General features: G+C 40.3%; 1 protein-coding gene across 2 annotated transcripts in view; it reads left to right on the top strand.

Moving 5' to 3' along the window:
• Positions 1–22,835, top strand: part of MAPK12 (mitogen-activated protein kinase 12) — a 41,412-nt gene that overhangs the window by 11,533 nt on the left and 7,044 nt on the right. For both annotated transcript variants that reach the window (XM_037390100.1, XM_037390101.1), the window contains exons 4-8: positions 3,622–3,733; positions 14,824–14,853; positions 16,521–16,568; positions 21,288–21,402; positions 22,071–22,142. In XM_037390100.1, coding sequence (XP_037245997.1) covers positions 3,622–3,733; positions 14,824–14,853; positions 16,521–16,568; positions 21,288–21,402; positions 22,071–22,142 — 377 coding nt within the window. The remainder of the gene's footprint in view (positions 1–3,621; positions 3,734–14,823; positions 14,854–16,520; positions 16,569–21,287; positions 21,403–22,070; positions 22,143–22,835) is intronic.

Below are 22,835 nucleotides of genomic sequence, written 5' to 3'. Positions count from 1 at the left end.
GTCATGGATTTTTTTTTTCTTGATTTCATCTTAATAGAGCTCTTATGTGCAACTTCAGATTTGGTAGGCTGACAATTTCAGATTGTCATTAGAACCAATTATGTTATGAAGTGTGTACTTCTTTCAGCCTTTAGTAACTGGCAGTTTGGTGGATTCCCTAATCCACCTTTCAAGTATGATTTCTTGCTCTAAGGCCTAGGTTGCCCAAATGGACAATTTTTAACCCAAACAAGTAGGCTGAAAATGATCCTGCTCCGTGACACATCTCGGTGTGATCCATCTTAATTCAAGGATTAGTTAGAAACTGCTGATGGTGCTGTGTTTTTTAGTGATTATATGTGCTGTGTTCTCTTGTACTCCCTGACTGGTTTCCCAGTCCAGTGGTCCAAACAGCACATGGTATAGATCATTTCTAGCACCAGGCAGGTGCATCTCCCTGACATTTTGGCAGCACCTCTGACACAAGATACTTAGCATGTCTGCTGTCTTGCTTGTGGATCCTGCTGCAGTTCTTGTGAATTAGAGTTACTAAACAGTGGTGAGAAGTCCTGTTGTGCTTAATGTAGATTTCATGTTACATTCATAGAAGTGTTCTGGGTTTCATCTGGTGTAGCTGTGTTTCAAAAAGACCCTAGCATATTTATATCTTAACAACAAAAGCTATCTGACAGGAAAATGTAGAAAACTAAGTACAGAAAACATAGACCATGTGTTTGTATTGATTATTTGGGCCAAAATAATAATTGAGCCAAAAAGGATGTTGTCACAGAATGACGGAATGGCTGGGGTTGGAAGGGACCTCTGGTGATCATCCAGTCCAACCTTCTGCTAAAGCAGCTTCACCCAGAGCAGGTTGCACAGGGACACGTCCAGGCGAGCTTTGAATGTCTCCAGAGAAGGAGACTCCACAGCCTCTCTGGCAGCCTGTCCCAGTGCTCTGTCACCCTCAAGGTAAAGAAGTTTTTCCTCACATTCAGGTGGAACTACTTGTGTGGCAGTTTGTGCCCGGTGCCCCTTGCCCTGTCACTGGGCAGCACTGAAAAGAGCCTGGCCCCATCCTCCTGACACTCTCCCTTAAGGATATTTGTAGGCATTGACAAGATCCCCCCTCAGCCGTCTCTTCCCCAGGCTACACAGGCCCAGCTCCCTCAGCCTTCCCTCACAGGGGAGATGTTCCAGTCCCCTCATCATCCCTGTAGCCCTCCGCTGGGCCCTCTCCAGTAGTTCCCTGTCTCCCTTGAACTGGGGAGCCCAGCACTGGACACAGCGCTCCAGATGTGGCCCCACCAGGGCAGAGCAGAGGGGCAGGATCACCTCCCTCGACCTGCTGGCCACGATCCTCCTAATGCCCCCAGGATCCCACTGGCCTTCTTGGCCACCAGGGCACACTGCTGGCCCATGGGCAACTGGCCGCCCACCAGCACTCCCAGTCCCTTCCCCGCAGAGCTGCCCCCCAGCAGGTCACCCCTGGCCCGTGCTGGTGCTGGGGTTACAGGTGCAGGACCCCACACGGGCCTTTGTTGAACTCCACCAGGTCCCTCTCCACCCAGCTCTCCGGCCTTTCACTCCTTTTCACTCCTTTCATCTCTGTTCCTTGCATTGTCCGTGCTTATATCATACGCAACGTGCCAGAACGGGTTGTTGCTCCTCATTTTGTAAAACCTTGGGGTTTAACTGAAACTTGCAAAGAGCTTAAATGCATTAACATCAAGTTCCCATTGAAGTGAATTATTAATTGGGTGCTTAACCTCCTCAGATTATTTAAGGACTCCAGCTGTGGGTTTTAAATACTTTTTTAATAATAAAAATAAATTTGCGAAGTTTTAAGTAGGTGAAGTGTTAAAAGTGAGACCATACTGTTTGATCCCATTGTTGTCCTGTTCTAATACATTGCTCATAAATTATTACAACAGTTTGGATTTTCAGACTCAGATAGGAGTGGGTTTTCCCTCTCTTACATTTTTTATTTCACCACCCACCTAGAACTATATTTGACTCGAAGAGATCTGAAGCCTTCAATTTGTAAACTTAGCAAATTGTATGTATGTAAAAAGTCTTACTTGTCCTTCTCATCCTGTTTTTTACAGTTCTTAATGGTTATATATTGTTTTGAACTTTGTCTATTCACATAAATCACTATCCATCCAGATCCCTGGGACTTGCACAGATGACGGCAGGCAAGCAAAATCCTGATGAATGCTTGAAGGTCACTACCAGTAGTAAAAATGTGGAAATATTTCTCTTATTTCTAGTGCCCCACCTCTTCCTACCTCTGTTTTCTCTAGAACCGTCACTAAAGGGTTGTGGTTTTTTTTATGGCTCATTCCAAATATTCATGACTTCTGGGAAAAAGTATTTAATAAGTCTGAGTCCGGGGAGACCTTAATATGCTTTCAACAGTCAGGAACATCAACAAAGTTAAACTCCGTTTTCTAAGTCACTTGGTCTGTTGATGGGAAATATTTTGTGTGTTATGCTGGGGGAAAGATAAGAAATGTCATTCTCTTCTCCGTATTTGCTCAGTCCTTCTACAGTTACAGAACTGAATTGCCCATCTCTTTCATCCGAAGAATAGCACATATGTTAGTGAATGCTGGGACTGGAAGCCTGAATCCTGATGCCCAAAGTCATGGGGAAAAAACGTTTGGTACCTATGACGTGTTGGAAATACTGCCTGTAACTCCCAATCAGTGTCTCATCTCCCTTATAACTTTATATTCAATTTCTATTTTGTTTATAGTTACAATTCTAATAGAATAAATGAAGTTTTAATGCAGGTTTAACAGTAGAAATCAGCAGAATTATAATTTGCATACTTTGACCAGAGGAAACCCATTTTAGTCTAAATAGTAAAATGCGTAGCTATGAAACCGTGATGATATATAATTCTTCCTTTTATGGGAATGCCTCTGCTTGCCTTCATAAGAAGAGGAAAACTGATGATTTTATCCTCAGGTGCCAGATGCGACTGGCTCTGTCTGTGTTCAGACCTGACTTTAAGGATAGACTCTGAAGGATGAGTTTAACTACAAGCAATGCAAAGAACAGTTCTGGATCTTAAGTGAAGATTAGCCTTGAAATGCCAGCTTGGTATTCCCAAGCTTTCTGCCGCTGGTATGTCTTACCAGTACTAAGTACTGAAGATCCCATGTTGTGATCCCAGGTGAAAATTAATGGAAGTTATTGTTGCCTCCTAGTTTGATAAACTCTATTTCTGTTATGTCTGACCTTGCCTATTTGAATGAACCATCTAGATGGTTTGGTTGCTGCTAGTTCAACGCTATGATCATGATTGTGAGATATGTAGCATTGGTTTCCTGTGTAGGTGTCTCTGAATTATCACAGGGCTCTTGGTCAGTTTCTTTCTAGCTAGTTCAGAATCTACACTCTTCTGATACCTAGCAGCTTTCCATAGCCAATGGCAGGGATGGGCAATACCTCTTTATGACAATCAAAACAGATAAAACCATAGAAACGTCAAGGGTATGGGGATGATGATGGAACTATTTGGTAAACGGAATGATATATAATTTAATATTGTCACTGAAATATACAATTATTTTTCAATTTATTTGACAATTTAAAGTTACTCTGTCCTTTTTTCTTTCCTTTTTTTTCAAGCTACCTTGTCATGCCATTTATGGGAACAGACTTGAGTAAGATCATGAAGCATGAGAAACTAACCGAAGACCGAATCCAGTTCCTAGTATATCAGATGTTGAAAGGCTTAAAGGTTTGCCACTTTTACTATTATTCTGATTTCACAATATTTTTTCCTAGTAAACCATTATGGGGAGCTACAAATACTTATCATTTGACAGCAGGATAAAATTTATCTTGCCTTGTCTAGTGAAAGTAATGACATTCTACATTGTTGTTGTTAAAGCAGTTGTTCTGTGATGATAAATGTTATCTGGGGGGTTTTTTTTGTATGATTGTTTTGTCTGTGGCTTTTTTCAAGCAAAAAGAAAAGTTAATCATTCAAGATCTATGTAGTATGTTGTTCCAGGATGGCCTTGATTTCCATATTTAAGTACACCAGAAAGTCCCTGCTGTGATTTTTAGTTGCATTCTTCCCCGGTAGTTGATTTTGCTGCTGCTTTGCTTTACCTCTTACTGTGACTAGTTGGAAAGCATAGGGGCTAAGAATGAAACCACTGCTGAGTTCAGAGGCAGGACTTCCCTTGACTTGAGCCCTCAGCTATGTCATCAGCTTCAAATTTCTCTAACTGAAAATGGTTCCGTGGCTTGCCAATACTGGTCTGACACACTGTTGCTAAGGCACTCTGCACCTAACTTGTTCTAAGTGGAGTACCTTTCTGTGCTCTTCTGAGGAGCATATATATGTGTGTGTATATATGTGGGATTGGGTGTGTATGTGGATACATGTGTATCCACACTTGTATGTGTGTATCCATACTTATATGTATATATACCATATGTATGTATGTACCATACATACCTATCAACCTGCAGGCGTGGTATTTTGGGGTGAAAGTCTGATGCTGAAAGGAACTGTGAGCCCTATTTGACTCCTAGTGCTCTTGCTGGTTTTGGGAAGTGTTCAAGGACCACTACAAGTGTTGGTTTGGTCCCTGTGTGTTAAAAGTGAGTTCTGTGAAGTACTAAAGCTCATTGCTAAATTTAAATAGATAAGTCATTGGGATTATTTCTATATTGAAATCCTTTCTGAGCCAGATGTCTGAATGTTTTCTGTGAAATTGAAAAGTATGCGTCCTTTGCATGACATTCATGTAAAGAGTCTCTGAAGTCTCCCAAGTCTTGGCCAGCTTTGATAAAGAGGAAGGACTGTGGATTTTTAGTGACAAATCTGAGTGTAGGGTGGCTGAGAGGAGCACAAATAAATCACTCATGAGTCCAAACTAATAGGCACCTGAATTAAACAGCTGTGAAAGATGTCAGAATGGACTCCACTGAAAGAAAATAACTTTTTAGTGCCTTTTAACAGACTTGCAGAGATTGAAAGGGACCTCTGGAGACTGTGTAATCCAACACGCCTGCACAAAGCAGGGTCAAACTGAGCAGGCAGCTCAAAAGTTTGTACAGTTGGGTTTTCGGTATCTTCAAGGTTAGAGATTCCACAGCCTTTCTGGGCAACTTGTTCCAGGGTTCAATGTCCCTTACAGCAAAATAAGTTTTTCTTATGTTTAAATGTAAATTCCTGTGTTTCAGGTTTTGCCCACTGCCTCTTGTCCTTTCACTGGGCACTACTTAAAAGTATCTGGTTCTGTCTTCTTTACTTGCCTCCATCAAGTATTGATGCACATTGATAAGATGGACCATGAGCCAGCTAAACAATCCTGGCTGTTGCAGGTTCTCCTTTCAGATCAGATGCTCCAATCCCATAATCTTCTTTATGGAGCTTCACTGGATTTGCTTCAGTGTCTGTCTTTAACTGGGAAGCCCAGTGCTGTACACACGTGTGTTTCACCGGAGCTGAGAAGAGGGGAAGGGTCACCTCCCTCAAGTTGCTGGCAGTCCTCTGCCTGATGCAGGAGGTTTTTGGTTGTCTTTGCTGCAAGGGCATATTGCTCACGTTAAATTTGTCCACCAGGACCTCCAGGTCCTTTTCTGCCCAGCTGGTACTGGTGCATGGGGTTATTCCTTCCCAGGTGCAGGATTTTGTTGAACTTCCATGGGTTCCTGTCAGCTCATCTCTTCAGCCTGTGGAGGTCTCACTAAATGGCAGCACAACCATCTGGTGTATGAACATTCCTCTCAGTTTTGTATCGCCTGCTGAGGGTGCACTCTGTCCTGTCATCCAGGTCAGTAAGGAAGATGTTAAACAGGACTGGCCTCAGTACTGACCCTAGGGGGGATACTGCTAGTGATGCACCTCCAGCTGGACTTCCTGCCACTGATCACAACCCTTTGGTCCAGGCAGTTCAGTCTGCCTCACTGGCCATTAATCTAACTCGTACTTCCTCTGTCTATGAGGGTGTCGTTGGAGAAAGTTTCAAAAGCCTTGCTAGAATCAAGGTAAACAAACATTGACTGCCCTCCCACCATCTGCCAAGCCAGTTGTCTTATCATAGAAAGCTAACAGATTAATAAGGCGTGATTTTTCCCCTTTGTAAATCCGTGTTGACTACTGTCATCACCTCCCTGTCCTTGTTACATTTGGAAATGGTTTCCAGAATTATTTGCCCATTACCTTCCCGGGGCATGAGGTGTGACTGACTGGTCTTCCTCTTCCTCCTTGCCCTTTTTAACAACACAAAATTTGCTTTCTTCCCATCGTAAGGAACATCTCCAGATCACCATGACCTTTCACATGGCCTCACAATGACACTGGCCAACTTTCCTTAGCATTCATGAGTGCATCCATTCCATTAGGGTCCAGGGACTTGTGTTTGTTTAAATGTTCCCTAATCTGATCCTCCTCCACCAAGGGTAAGTCTTCCTTGCTGCAGACTTTCCCAATGGTCTCAAGGATCTATGATTTGGCAGATGTTACTAGTAAAGACTGAGGGAAAGAAGGCATTGAGTAGCTTGGCCTTTTCCAAGCTGCTGTCACCTGATGCTCTGCCCTGTTCAGCAGTGGGCTTGTGTTTTCCCTAGTTTCTTCTTGCTCTTGATGTGCATGTAGAAGCCCTTCATATTCCCTTCATGTTCCTCACCAGGTTCAGCACCAGGTAGGTTTCATCTTTTCTAACTCCATCTCTGCACACTTGGACAGTGTCTCTACATTCCTGCTGGGTGACCTGGCTCTGCTTCTGCCTCAAGTATATGTCTTTTTTTATGGTTTGGTTTCCCTAGGAGCTCTTTGGTCATCATGCCAGCCTCCTGCCACCTTTGCTTGATTTTGTCTTCTACTACCTGTTTTTGTAATGTGCTGGCATTTTACACTGTGAAATTATGAAAGGATTCATAAAGGCTAGAAGGGACCATTCAGATTTGTCTAGTTTTGAACTGTGTAGGAAAGCTTCATCTTGCAGCTCTTCTAGTAACTGGCGACTTAGCTGGAGCATGGTGTCTGGGAAGAATAATCATGTGAAATATTCTTATACTTGAACAGAAAGTATAACCAGACTCCATCCTTAAGTTAGTTGTTGGGCTTCTTCATTCTTTTTTTTTTTTTTTTTTTCCTCCAGAGATAACCCTAACTGTAAGCCCAAGTTAAGCCTGACTGTTAATCCCCCCACTTTTTCTCAAAAATAATGATTATATTCATCTATATTTTATCTCTTGGATCTTATACTTTTGTGGAATGCAGAGCCAACAGCTGTAGCAGAACAACATATCTTTGAATTTTACTGACTCTCATAAAGATGATTCTAAAATAATTTATTAGCTGTCCTATGCTTTGTATGTTTTTCTTCTTCATCTTTATGCTAAATACTGTTTATTATTGCTACTACTTTTTTCCTTTATTTGGCTTTTTAAAAATGGACTGTGGTTATTGAATTTTGTATCTTACAACACAGAAAGAAGATACTCTTTAAGCTCTGTGTCTGTCTATAACCTATATTGGTGATGTGAAAATGCTTCTTGATCTAGTTTAGTACTACAGTTATTAAATTACAGTGTTTGCTTTTTGGGTGTACACAACTGTTCATCTTAAAAAGGCTACTACTTCTTTATTATTTTTTTTTTTGGTGACACAATTCCAAGAGAATAAAGACCTTGACCTAGCTCTGCAGGCTTCAGCCAGGCTCTCCTGCCAGCGATGGCCATTTAATTCCTTTTGCTGCTCTGGAGACACATGCTGCAATGAGGCTGTGGAACTGCACTGTCTGGAATTTAATGTCATTCCTTGGCTGCTGCTTGCACTGTACAATTTTGGTTTTACAGTCCTGTGCCTGCAACATACGACATATGAGCAGGCTTTCTGCTGCACTCATACAGAGATAAGTGGAGTCAGTGTACTAGAAGGTATGCTGTACAGGGATGTGCCTGTGCAGGGCTAGTATAGAACTAGTTTTGGTACAGGAAGGTCTGGTACATCCATCAGGATGCTGATTCTTCCAGATCTATATTTGCATTGCCAAAAACTATTAAAAATAAATAATATCATGGGATAGCATGCTGTTCCTGGACAGGAACATCAGGAACAGCATAGCCAAGATTCTTTTGTCTCTCAGTACTTAACAGGTACAGAAGGGCAAGTAAATTGTTTTACTTCAATCACAAAACTTAGTAAATGTACTTTGTTGTGGACTCCTGCATTATTAATTTATCTTTGACCCTACCTTGGATTTTGTGTTCTTCATTTAGCAGATTTTCACTCACATAGCCTTTTACATATGCTAAGTAATTATCCTTTTTATTCTGCAGTTGTGCATTTAAATGCTGTAATTCTTATTTTACAAATGCAGAAACTAAAGCCAGTTTTGGGGAACTGGCTTTATTTAAACTAGTGGGAATTGACCTCTGATCCGGGCTTTGAATGTGGAGTTATGATTTCAGTTTTGTAGTTAGTTCCCTAATTACAAAGCCATGTCCTATTAAGTGTTTCCTCAAGGACCGTAGCAGTGGAGTGGTCTGTTTAGTTGCAGGCAACTGTCTGGGAAACAGGTTTCCAGTAGAGGCATGCTATTCACCAGAGATGAACAACATCATTTGGGCTAATTTTACGGGCAAGCAATATATGAACTGTAAAAAATTAGCTTGAGTATAGTTGAAAGGATGAATAATGAATTTAATTCCAGTGAAGTGGCTTAGAAATGTATTTTGGTCCTAGTGGACTAGATTATCTCACAAAGACCAATAGAGTGGAGTTTGTGAACCCCAAAGGTTGACACTGAAGTCTGCTGCATCAGTAAATGTGGAAGGCAAGTGGAGCAACTGCACGTGGTTGACATACAGCTGAAGAAAACAGAGCAGGAATTAAAGAGGATGTATTGGGCTTGTATGGCAGGGTTTAGTAGTGGGGGGCTGCGGGAGAAGACACGGAGAGCTGCCTGCATGTCAGACAGAGCCAGTTCCAGCTGGCGCCAAGATGGACCCGCTGCTGGCTAAACACAAGCCCATCAGCAATGTTCGTGGCACCTCTGTGATAGCAGATTTAAGGAGGGATAAAAAACACTGTGCAGCAGCTGTGAGAGAGGAGTGGAAAATGCAAGAGAAACAGCCCTGCAGAGGCCAAGTTCAGTGAGGAAGGACAAGGAGGAGGTGCTCCAGCTGCCAGAGCAAAGATTCCTCTGCAGCCCATGGAGAAGACCATGGCACAGGTTGCCACCCTGCAACCCATGGAGGACCACATCAGAGCAGATACCCACACTGCAGTCCATGGAGGACCACATGCTGGAGCACATGGATGTGCCCTGAATGAAGCTGTAGCCCACAGAGAGCCTGTGCTGGAGCAGGCTCCTGGCAGGTTTTGTGGCAAAACCTGTGGCTCACGGGGGACCCACACTGGAGCAGTCTGCTCCTGAAGGACTGCACCCTGTGGAAAGGACCCATGCTGGAGCAGTTCTTGAAGGATTGTGTCTCATGGGAGAAACCCCATGCTGGAGCTCGGAAGAGCATTAGAAGGAAAGAACAGCAGAGACAACATGTAGTGAACCGATTGAAATCCCCATTCTCTTCGTCCCTCTGCGCAGCTCAGGGGGAGGATGTAGAAGAGTCAGGAGTGAAGCTGAGCCTGCGAGGAAGGGAGGCATGAGGGGAAGGTGGTTTTAGTTTTGGGGTCTGTTTCAAACTATCTGCTATTAAATTGGCAATAAATTAAATTAGTCTTCCCCAAGTCCAGTCTGTTTTGCCTGTGATGGTAGTTGGTAAGTGAATTCCCTGTGCTTGTCTCGACCCATGAGCTTTTCCATTTTATCTTCTCCCCCTGCCCTAATGAGGAGGGAGAATGAGAGAGTGGCTTAGTGGGCACCTGGTGGCAGCCAAGGTCATCCCACCACAGAGGAAGAGAGCAGGAAGGTTTTGATGTTCCCTGCTATTCCCGGGATTTTATTAAAATGAGAGCAGTTCTCATTCCAGTTACAAGGCAACCGGCAGGGATGCTGAGGTAGTCTTACTAAACTGGTGTCTCTGGTTTCTGTAACTGTGTCAGACTTTCTGTAAGAATTAAAGACCACCTGTTTCACCTGAATGTTTTGTCTCTTCTCCCACATTCTTGAGAGCACAACTGTACTTACCTCAAAATCACCAGCGAGAAATGAGACATTATTCAGCTGCTAGACTCTGATGTTTTGTCATTTCCTATTGCATAGTGAACATTTGAGAACAGACTTTACTGTATCTGTTCCATTTAATTTTGGTTTCTTCTTTATAACCAATTCATCCAGGCACAATAATACACCTAGTTGGATATATCTTTAAGAAATAGTAGTTGTCCAGTGCTTGAGGGACATTCTTGCAGTACTCTCTGTGGTAGGAAGTGGGTTAAACTGAAACCAGTATTTCTAGCATGCACAGAAAAAAAAAAAAAATAGGTCAGTAATTTGTGTCTTCTTTTACAGATATCAGTAAATTAGCTGTTTAAGAAAGGGTCTGCCAAGTTTTTTGTGAAAATCTTGTGCTTTGTAAGGTCTGCTGTATCTGGATTAAAGACAGCCCATCTGTGTTTACTTAGATTGCTTTTTTTTTTTTTTTTTTTTTTTGTTGGGGGCCGGGGGGGAAGCATACACTTAGCTAGTGCTCAGTTGAGTCATTATAAGCAAAAAATACTTGCAACACCTGGGAAGGAGGAATATGCCACTCTGTAGATCTTAGTTGTAAAACACTTTCAACTTCCCAAGCTTAGGCCCTCATTTTTATAATGCATATTACATATTTTTTTTTCCATCTTTTAACTTTGATAGACTCTGTTTCTGGGATGGGGGTTGGTGTTAAAGATGTTACCTGCAATATGCTTTTGTCCTTTTTGTAAAGTACGTAAGTGCTTTATGGTATCTGTATTTACATCTGGTCAAAAGCAAGAAAGCTGTTCATCATTTTTGTCACATTGCATACTTCTATTGTAACAACCTGTTTACATGTGGCAGTTAAATGCATGTGGAAAAAACTGCATGATTAATGCATTGTGAAGGGGTAAGAGAGATTTTTGCAAAGCCCCCAAGTCAGTTCCTTAGAGGCATCGTTTCTACATTCTAGCTGTAGACTGGTTCTGGATTGGTTGTATACTGAAATGCTCAACAGGCTTGATTTTTTTTGTATATAAATTCAGGTCAATAGAAAGTTCATACTGAGTTCAGGAAGATTTGTATCAAGCCCGCAGGTCTTTGCTCTTTAAGTCTAAACAGTCCTTGTTTGTCATTATTTTCTGTTCTTATCATTTTACTGTTGTCTTTCTGTAGAGAATGAAATACTCATTTCCTTTCTTTCAGGAGCCTTGAATTTATCAGAATTTAACTTCATCTGCAGTAGGAAAAAAAATAATGCAGTTTGACTGACCTGCCTCCCCTTTGTCTGTTTCTTAGTTGGGCCTTAGCCTGGCATTACATTTTATTTAAGTATGAACTTGCAACTTGGAAGGGCTTTCATCGGTTTTTTATTTGTCAGAAAAGCTGTGTATTGTCAAAGAGTACAGAAGACAAGCTGAACATAAATGTCTTTGTGTAGGTGGAAAGGGGCTGGAGCTTCCAGCACTTTCAGCCTTGGGTCCCTCTTCTGCAGGAGTGCCAGTTGGGTTCCTGTTCATATAGAGGTCTGGGGAGATGGGTGGCTGTATTTGGGAATGGGTGGATAGCTCTTGTGCCATACAAACACCTGTTCAAGCTTCGCTTACCATCCTTATGGTAGTATTTACCTGCTGTAGTTCTCTCCTGTTGTCATCTCTATTTACTGTCTTTTGTTCACATTTATATTGTATTTTCTGCTTTGCTTTCCCTTCCCCCTCTTACCCGTTTCCTCTTCAGTATTTCTTTCCGTGCCAAATCGCTCATTTTCATTTTGCATGCTGCCTAGAGTACTTTTTCCTGAGTCTTTTCTAATTCCCTTTTGATTAGCTTTTTATTTTGTGTAGAGATTGCATATACAGACAAGAATGCTTAGAATTTAGACAACTGCTGGATAACTTCCTAGCACAATCTGAAGCTTGCATTCAAGGACTTATGCGTGCTACCAGAAATTGTCTTTAGGGTAATGCAAAGAGCTCCTCCTGTGCTCCAAAGCATTCTGCTCATGTTAACTGGCTTCTTGAATCAAGTCTTTTTCAGGTGAAGTGGTAATAACATTGTGAAGGATAAGTTTGCTCTGGTCTAGATGTTTTTGCTATATTAAGAGTGAAAAGTCTGTCAATAAATGAATAATTTAATGAGGAAAATCAGTAAGAATAGGATCCAGTTTCAGAAGGTTTTTGAACTGAAGTGGAAAATTCTGAACAAGGTTTGGTGTTGCTCCAGTGCTGCTACCTGCCAGGAGATAATAAAATGGAGTTAAAAAAAATACTGCTAGTGTTAAAGAAACACTGCAGCACAGCACCAGTATTTCATCTTACAGAAAGACTGATGTGTACATTAGCACCAGGAATAAGTACTATTTCATGTGATCTCAGTAGTTTTGTATTAAGAGGAGTGTTTAGAAAATTTAGTTCTCCCCAAACTGTTAACATTATTTTGATGCTGTGAACAGTCAGGAAACCTCCAGTGGGGTGAGAACACCAGCAAAACCACCCTCTTTCCCCCCAGATGGTGAGTTTAACTAACACTCTGAAGGGTGCAGTCCTTTTAATTCCAGTTTCTACATGCCACATTCTTAGGTGTAGAAATTCTGGGGTCTGCCAGTTATTTCCTTACTGTGTACAGTCATACCAGCAAAAATATCCTCTAGAGTATTTTAAGCATCTGCTCTGGAAAATCAAGAGCCTTCAGTAAGAAGACACTGAAATGGTTTAGAGTGCAAGTAGTCACTGTGTCACCCTTGATCAAGATGGCTATTGGCAGAAGACATCATCTTTTTCTTCATTTATTGGGAGTCTAACAGATGCATTTCTTTAACAATAATAAAAAAAAAAAAAGCCTCTGTATCCTCTCTGGTCTTCTCATACAAATGACAAACTTCCTTTTTCTTTGTCTGGTTCCTCCCATCCCAATCCACTTCATGCACATCCATGACAGAGACAACATTTGTAGTTCTTCATTTGCTGTAGTGCTTTTACAGCCTACATTCTGGGAAACAGCCCTGCACCCTCGGCCCCTTGTGTCTGCCCCAGGAAAATCCTGTGAACTGCTTTGGCATTTCCTACAGGTGATGTTACACCTGGCCTCTCCTGCAGTAATGTGTAGCAGGAACTGGTCCTACCACAAATGCCAAGACCTGCACGGACTTGGGCACAGCAGTCAGCAGTGTGCCCATGTGGCAGAGGAGCCCTGCCGCAGTCTGGGCTGGATTGGGGAAACTGTAGGCACAGGGTCAAGGGAAATGTTATTTTTCCTTCTTTTCAGAACCTTCAAGACCACATCTGGAGCGATGTGTCAGGTCTAAGAGAGGAAACAGTACATCTCAGAGATTTTATTTTTGTTCAGTCACTGCGTTAAAAACTCAGTGCCTTAAATCCAGATCTTGTGCTGCTTAGGTTGTGTGGATTTTTTTAAGTTCGGAAACCTAAGTCTGAAGCACATTGGATCTATATGAGGAAGTTGGCTTTGGTCTGTAGATTTGCGCTCTTTTCCCTGGTCCCCTCATCAGGTGGACTATGAGGATCCCTTTGCAGAGGGGCTGTTGCATTTACAAGGTTCATTCTTCATCTTCATGGCTGCTGGGAAGAAGACAATGGTTGCTGGGGCTGGGGCTGGTTGGCAGTTACCCTGCAAAGATCAGTGCTTCTGTGCATCTCTGTGATGCCATGCTGACTGTCCCTGGTTGGTCTTTCCTGGCTCTGACATCTGGTTCCCAGTAAGTGTTTTCCCAGTTATTGTTCCATTCTTTAGGGTAAAATAAAATGAAAACTCACCAGATGAAGCTGGTGAAGATTTGCATCTCATCCACCTTTTCTGGGGACTTTTTAAAAAAGTCTTTGTTGTTCTTGTGTGGTTTAGCATCAGTAGTATGAGCTGCCATCAGTAGTGAAGTGAACAGTACCAGCACATCCCTGGCTGCTCTTGGAAAGCATGTCTTTAGTTCAGGACAACTTTCTGCATTTCAGCCCTTGCAAAATAGATGCCTATGTCTGAACTAGTTACTAGAGGCTCTTTTTGTTGTCCATGGTGGCAGTCATAGGTGCAGGCATCTATCTGCAGACATACATTTATATGTATTTGGTCAGGTGTCTTCACAAAAGAGCTAGTGCTAGGTGTGCAGTTGGTTGGTTGGACTTTTGTGAACCTTTAAATAGGTCCCTGGAAGGGTGGTGAAAATGTTCAGGTAAAGGAGAACGTCTTTTAACATGACCTGTCCATGCTGCACTGAGTACTGCAGCATGTAGTGAGGCTTCTCAGCTAGGACCTTGACTGGCCTGCATCCTGGTCTTAAATGTTCTCTTAAAACTGAGTGTTGCTGGAGCATAGGAACCTAAACTGTGATGGCAGCACACCACAGACGTCTATTGCAAGAAAGCTTTTCTGATATATAAAATAACAACATTTATTTTGGTATAAATGTAACTAGCAATGCCAAAAACTAACTGGAAATGGGATTTTATGTATGGCAAGATTTAGAAAAAAAATGTATGATCTGTTGCAGTACTCAAACTGATTTGGTGGTTTCTCATTATTGGGGGAGGGGAAGGACAAAATGTTAATTTAATTATATGCATGTTAAAAACATAGCTAAGATGATCTTCTATGCAATAAATAAACAATATCCAATTTTGTTTACTTTAGCACCATGAAAAAGCACTTTCTCCCCCACCTTAGGCAACTTCTTAAAGTCAGAACCTCATTAATGAAAACGTACTTTCTCTTTTTACAGTATATTCACTCATCAGGCATAATTCACAGGGTAAGTGGAGACAATATAAAAAGTGTTTATATTTTGATAATGTGAGTAATGTTTATGTATAAGTATGCTCATAAATGCCTGAAATTGTAGCATCTCAGTTTGATGATGCCTTTGGTTTCTTTTTCAACTAGGAACAAAAGGTGGTATGGATACATCAGTGTAAGTTAGGTGCTCAGATTGCACTGAATACAGCTTAAATTTCTTAATTACTTAGATTTCTTAAATTACTATGTGAAGTTGAGTTGTAGGTTCCCAAAAGAGTAAATAGTGTCTAAATTGAGATAGATAAAGGTTGTTTTTCTGGCTTATTTTTAAAAACAGTGTTTAAGTTGTTTAAACATCATGTTAATGTTCAAAGCTGGAGGAGTGAGAACATAGAAACTGAAATAATAATCTGAAAATTTAGAGCCTTCAAAACCTCATTTTTTTCTGAGAGAAATTAAGACCTGATTCTTTTTGGATCTCTGCTGTATCTAAAGTCTACTTAAAATTGCTTTTGCACTATGAAGGAGGAGTTCTGAATGATGCCTTCATGGTACCAAGCAGCATAATTTCCCCCAAAATTGCATCAGACAGGAGAAATTGGCAATTTGTAGTAAAATATCAGGAGCACCAGAGAAAGTGCACATTGTGTAGTAGCTTTAAGCTGGACATCGAAACTATGCAAACTACCAAAATCATGTAACAAACTGATATTTTTATTTCTACAACTGCTGTGATCATAGTCTAAATTTACAGTTGCTTAGACTTTTTCTAAGCTCCCTCTTGATGGCTCTTGAGCTTTTTTGGTTTCATTACAGTTCTTTGCACCAATTTGTTTCTCTTCAAGGCCCCTCTGATCTTAAAACATCTTTGCATAAAACAGGTGGATGCCTGTGAAAAAGTTCAAAGAGAAGATTAAACCTAATGTGCTAAAGTGTGTCAAACAAAGGTTTGACAAATCTGAAGAAAAATTTATTTCTGATTTTTTCTTTCTCTTTTTAACTGTGAATGTCTAAGAGTCACTGATGTTGCAGAATCTTCTTAGTCATTGCCAGTACTCTTCCCTTTGCTGCTAAACTTAGAAGTGCAACTTTTGAAGATCATTAGAAGTCTCTACAGTAGCTAAGGAGGCTTAAGGGAATATTTTTCTTCATGTTGCAGTCTCCATTCAATTGATTTCATTAGGAAATTGATTTTCCCACAGAAGAGAACATAGGCTTTTATGTAAAATCTTGTTTGATTACTTCAGTACTCCTTCTAAGTCTACTAGGGTATGGAACCTTTTTAAAGTATGTTTTGATATGCAGTAGGTACAGCCCAGAAATACATGCGTGAATCCTTAACTTTGTGGCGTTAGTATTAAATGCAACAAATTTTTGTCCAAACCCCACCAACGGTAAGATGAGTGAGTTCCTTCGCTGGCAAGTATTTTCCTGACTTCTAGCAGAAGAAAAGATGATTTGTCTGGGTGGAAAACGTACTGGAAAAAACCCCAAATATATGGAAGTTTCTATCTTTTGTTTCTGTTATTTGTTATATTTTCTAATTTAGATTTATTACATCATTTTACCTGTTGCCGTTCTAAGTAGTTGTATGAAAACCATTAAACCTGAAAGAAAGAAAGTGTGCTTCATTGTGCTTGCTGTAAAATAAGTAAATAACATCCGTTTCAAATCTGATTACAGGATCTAAAGCCTGGAAACTTGGCAGTAAATGAAGACTGTGAATTGAAGGTAAGATACATTTATTTGAAAAAACCAGAGGTATTAGAAATACACTACAGTAGGCAACAGGTGCAACAGCTGTAAACATGCTGGCTGGTTTCAGTGATGGGCCAGGCTTTCAGCCCATGGGCTTTGAGGGGTCATGGAGAAACAGGAGAATGGTGGAAAATGAAAGGGAAAAGGATCAGATGGGCAGTGGTAACAAGCTTGAAAAAAGTTAAGAGAGACTGCTCCTTATAAATATTTTCCTGTCACCACACTTCAGTCACCACAAGAATAATTAAATATTTATGTAAGAAATAAAGCCCTGGATACTGAGAATCTACTCACCTCCTATTTTTATGTCCTTGACTGACATAAACGTGCATTACATAAGAATGGCAGAGGCAGTGATTGATTTCAGAGATCATTCTGGAGCAAAGCACAAGAAATGGCTGTGCCTCAAGCTAGAAATGTTGCCCAGGATGTCCCAGCTGAAAACATCCAGTCAGCACAGAACACTCCAGGAAGCTGGTACCCAGGGTGAACAGGGGAGAGATGGGGGTTGATGCCAAGATGTAGAGGAGGATTTCTGGTGAGGACATCAGTGCCACAGGTTATTACATTCATGGCATCATTGGAGTGGTTGCTGACTTGGTCCTTCCAGCTGGGTGCAGGGCAGTACAAGAACTGAAACTGCTTCTGTGGGTCTGGCATTGATGGAGCAGTCCACGCTACAGCTGTGTGCCCATAGCAAAGACATGTGCATGACAGTAAGTCACCCTTTTCCTGTGTGATGTGGATGTTGTAATTAATACTGGTACACTTACATATATAGTCACTCAACTAAAAATACTTTTCAAGAAAAAAACCATGTCATGGTTACAGTCGGGTAAGAGCTGTAACGTAGAACTGCTATCATGGTATGTTGCAGTTAATCACTTCAGAGAAGCAACAGAAGAACCATGTACTGCTCACCACAAACAAGAACATATTATTTCTTTGAAAGTGATACCTTCTGCACTGTTACAGCTATCAGTAGTATCAGTTGCATGTAGATTGCAGTGTTTTTCGTAGCAGGAATATATTAGTTCTGCTTCACATTTTTTCTCAGTTGAAGTAGTAAGAAAACCAAATTCATTAAAGGGGAGACAATTCCTAATTCAGCCTCCTATAGTTCAGCTGTTAGCCGTTTCTACAACTGCACTGCAGGACAGGTGCATTTGATGGCATTTTTTGTATTATCTGGTTGTTACTTATGTGGAGTGGGGTGAGTACTGATGTGTACCATGACTTCCTTTGTCCTACCCACTGGGGCTTCCCTCCAAAGATGGGAGGAGGATGGTGCATACTCCCACCCCTTCCCAGTATGCAGACAGCTTAGCTGGCATGCACCCTTGGAGACCACGGCTGTAACACCCACTGTGGAAAGTTGTCTGTTCTGAAGTGTAGGTATTGCCACTTCCTTGGAAATGTTCTCAGTAGAGTCCATCTGAGTAGTAATTCTTCTCTCCTGCACATTTGGCACCTCAAGCCTCCTTCTAAATCATTGAACTGAAATACTGAATCTGACCAGTTCTGACTGCAGTTTCTTACATGTATTGGAAATCTCCTGAAGCCTGTTCCTGTTAGCGGATAACATTTGTACTTCAGAAATAATTGTGCGATGTACCCTGACCTAGCAAAAATGCATCTATGTAGTTGTGCAGAATGACCTTATAAAGAAAGCCATTATTTATTATGAAGTAGAATTATGTAGTACTCAACACTGCTTCTTTTAGGAATATAGTTTATTCTCTTGAATGTGGAGATGGTAGCCCCAGACTGCTTCCCATCCCCAGTTTATTCTTGTGTTTAAATTTTTTTATTAATTTTTAGAATTGTTTTTGTCACCTATCCTCTCTTAGCTCTAGCAATCTGAAAGGCTAGTCAGGGTTTTATAGTTAATTACAAAATCAAGCCTCATCTCCTGTCCTGTGCTTGAATCATGACTGGCCTATACATCCTCAAAAAGCAACAGTAAATTTGAATGGGGGCTTCAGTGTCCTGATATGTAACTACATTTAGATCTAGTGGCCAAGGTTTCCTCCCTAAAAGAGCTGTAAGACTTTCTGGGAGTAGTTCAGATATGTGGTAATTCCAGGTTTGATTAAATATTAAAAAAATCTAACTCTGCAGGCTGGGAGAAGATACAGAAGATGATCAAAGGTGATGAAGCATAAAATGAAAGTTGATGCAACACTGCAAAGAAGTTTTTTAGCATACATATATACAAACTATATACTTGCATGTAGCTGTTGTAATAAAATTTTTCTCTCTTTGGAGACTGACCTGAATGTTGAGGGTCCTGTAATTTCAGAATTTCCCTAAGACAAAAAGCCAATGTCTTCTACTGGCTCATAGGTGGTCAAATGGTGAGTGGGTCCCAGGGTGATAGGGAAAAAAGAGAATCTAGAAAAAACAGTTGTCTGTCTCTTGCCACCGCCACCACCACCTCAAGCTGTGCAATTACATTTTGAGGTGCAGCCCAGGTCTAAGACATTCTTCATGATATGGTCACTGTATCTCCTTACTTAGCACAAATTATTTTTGTGTTACATTGGACATTTTTGAGCTTTTAGATACCGAGTCAAACAATTCTATATCAGAATACAGTTTTTTGAAATGACAAGGAGAAAATACAGCATTAAGCTTTACTTTTCGTTTCTTGACTCTCAGAGCAAAATTACTGTGTCCCTGGTTTTACAATAAGCTGTGATACCATGTGCAGAAGGAAAGAGCAAATTTGCAGTTAGGAGATACTGATTGTCAAAAGGCAACTCCGGTCTATAAAAAAACCCAAACTATAGTATGTTGAGAAGTATGCATAAAAAATACCAAGGTGAGGATTTAACTGGGATCTCTTTTACACTGAAGGAGTTGAACTGACTTCCCCTGTGTGCATGCATTTGGGTGCAGCAGGCAGGATGTGACCCTGCTCTCGGTGTGCTTTCCAAGCCAGTTTATGCAGGCACAGGACAATGCTGCCAGAGATAGTCCAACCCTCTTCCCCCAAGTCTGTGCATTCAGCAGCTTCCCTTGCATCAGCTCCAATGGCGATGAGACTGTAGGCAGCTGGAACAGTTCCTTGAATTGGTGATTAATTAATAAGTAATCAGTTTTATTTTTCACAATGAGCTTTCTGGCTCCCTTATCTGATGTTCTCAACTGCTACTATAGGAATCAGAAAAGTGACAGTAAAGGATGCATGAGGGGAAATCACTGCCCTTCCTCCAGTCTCAATGTTTCAAGTTATTTTTGTTACTGAAGCAAGTGAGGAAAATTAAGTTTGCTGAAGAGAAGGGAGCTTATCCTTGAGGAGCCGAGGGAAATTTGCTCTCTCTATTATAATTCCTACATTATAAAAAGGATTTTCAAACTTGCTCTGAAAATTTCTTTGAAAGTTCCAGCTGAAAAGTTGAAGATGGCAGTATAAGAATAACAGTTTCATGCAAAGACTGTTGTTGAAGCGGTACCATGTTAATACTAAGTACTAACAGGATACACTTGTTCCTGAGCCTAATGAATACGTAAATGGAAAGCAATCCTGAAGTTAATACATAATGCACAAAAATTCTTGCTGTCATTTTCTGCTTTTACAAAAATACAAACCCAATTTATATTTTAGCTGTTTCCCGCTCCAAGTGTCACAAGCCTTAGTATGGAAAATGCCTAAAAAGCTGTGACAGAATAGATGGTACCACATGTGGCTTTTGACCTGTTAAGTAAAACACCTTTTTTTTCCTCCACCCTGTCTCTGGTGTTACTGAGAAAACATAACGTGCGCTGTATACCTAGAATAAATTTGAAAGCTGCATATAAAAGGGTATTTTGCTGTTGCAAATATTTTGAGTCCAGTAAATTTTCAGTACCTAAAGGATCGGCTGTAATCAAGTGCATTTTATTCGTAAGAATAAAAATCTCTGCAGCCTATTCCTGTTTTTAAATTGGTAGGTAATCAGCAGTTATAGGGAAAACAAGGAAATTATGTTTGAAGTGTGGCAATAAAGATAGGCCATAACATTTTATACTCTTGATCTATGAATGAAAATATAATTTTCCTTTCTGTGAGTGCCAGGGAAAGGTGACTCTGTCTGGCAATATTTTGAAATGTTTGCCAGGGAGTGATGAAACTATCCTGAAATATTTAAAAATGTTTAATTACAGAGAGTATTACAAAAACATCACTGTTGGTATAGTAATGTGCAGGTGCTCCTACTAAAAACTTCTGCCCTGTCACTCTATATATACTATAGATAGATAGATACCTCCTTACTCAAGAATATTATTGGAACACACTCTTGATTGTGCCACCTGGGATATGAGAGCAATGAACACTAAGACACGTGCTGTTCTTTTAGCCCTAAGATGATATGATGGTGGTTACATGGCCAGGGAATTTTTTGCATTGAGTGTGTCCAGTATATTTTTAATTAATAATTGAAGAATTTATTAATTTCTTTGCTGGTTTTACAGGTTTTAATGTTGCTATAGGAGTATCTAACTTGGAGAAAAAAATATTTGTAAAGCTCCTTGCTGCTTCTGTCTTGATTTTTAAATTGAGAACAAGGCACTTCAGTGAGAAAAAGATGCAAAAATAAACCAATATCTGCAGATTTCTCCAGTTCTTTTATTTTTCACATTTGTAAAGTCTGTATGAAATAAATAACTAGCTGTCTGACCAGGATGTTTTTTGTGCTTCCACTACAGATTCTGGATTTCGGATTGGCAAGACATACAGACAGTGAGATGACCGGTTATGTGGTTACAAGGTGGTACAGAGCCCCAGAGGTCATACTTAACTGGATGCATTACACACAAACAGGTCAGCATCTCTTCAGAAACGTCTTAATAGAGCTAAAGCATTCACTGAATCAGGCAACCTGTAAGCAAGTATTTGTTTCTGAAGTGAATGAGAAATCAGAGGTGGAAATGACAGTATAATTATGCAAAGCTTCCTTGTAGATAAACTGCAGGTAATCGCTTGCTGGTTGTGAGTTTGGATATTTTTTTTGGTATATTTTCTGAGTAGCAGAAAGTACTAACGTGGTTGGAAAAAAGTGATATAAATGTATATGGATGTGACGGTCTGGTCCATGTTCTTGTGCTCTGCACTGACTGTCATCTTCCTGCAAAGGTGTGCTGATTGTAACTCAGAACAGGCAGGGGGAAATGGCAGAAGGAGGGAATTCAAGTAACACTAGGATAACTACAGAGGTTTTTGGAAGAACTGAAAATTTACTTACAACATGTATCTGCCTGTTACTGAGAAACTGATACTGCTTATTATCAGATTATCTCCAGTTTGCTAATTAGAAGGGCTGGTAGTTTTACCTAAACTGTCATCATACATGTCAAGGCTCTAATTTATTTTGTAACAGGCCATAAATGTAAATTCTACACTTATTTAAAGTATGTTTTAAATTAAACTTTATGTACATTTAAAAGGACAAGTATTCAGCAATTTAATGTGACTGTTGGTCTTTTTTTCAGTTGACATCTGGTCTGTGGGCTGTATAATGGCTGAGATGATAACAGGGAGGCCTCTGTTCAAAGGAAATGATCGTATCCTTCAGTGAATTTATGACAATCATGTAAGAAAATGATGAGAGGTTCTTATGTGACACAGTAGGTCTGTTCAAAAACTGATGAGCATAAATTGAAATGAAAGTAAAATGCTTGCACCTTTCTCATTAATTGGTTATTATCTGTACCACTTTTGCACATCTGCAAATTAAAACTTGTATTACTGATTTTTTTCAATAAAGAAAAAGAGGTGATCTTTGAATCACATCTCAGATCATCAGGTAAAAGATTCTGTGATGATAGAAAAGGCATATTTTAATTTTTTTTAGTAATAGATTTCACAATTCCAGAACATGTACAGAAGATTCTGTTGTAGTATATGGACTTATGTGCACATGCTAGTCCATTTTATGCTTTTTGATACTTGTACCAAAACATGCTGTGTAAGTAACATCTAGTGAAATGTTTTACATTTACAGAAAACATCTAGGCCTATCATTTCATTGCTGAAGAATTAAGAAAATAGTTCAGATTAAGCCATAAGTCAGCCCCAAGTGATACTTCATTGGCAGTAGTAGTTGTGCTAGTTAATAGAGGATGGTGTTAACAGAAGACAGCAAGATTTTATCTTTTTTTTTTTTGTTTTCCAGCTTTGCATGTTTGACAGCTCAGCCTAATCATTTTGCACTGCTTTTCCCCTTGTGGAGTTCCAGTCAATAAATCACTTACCTG

The sequence above is a fragment of the Falco rusticolus genome, chromosome 5 (genome assembly GCF_015220075.1).
Source record: "Falco rusticolus isolate bFalRus1 chromosome 5, bFalRus1.pri, whole genome shotgun sequence".
In the NCBI taxonomy this organism is placed as follows: Eukaryota; Metazoa; Chordata; class Aves; order Falconiformes; family Falconidae; genus Falco; species Falco rusticolus.
This window is presented reverse-complemented; position numbering and strand designations above follow the sequence as displayed.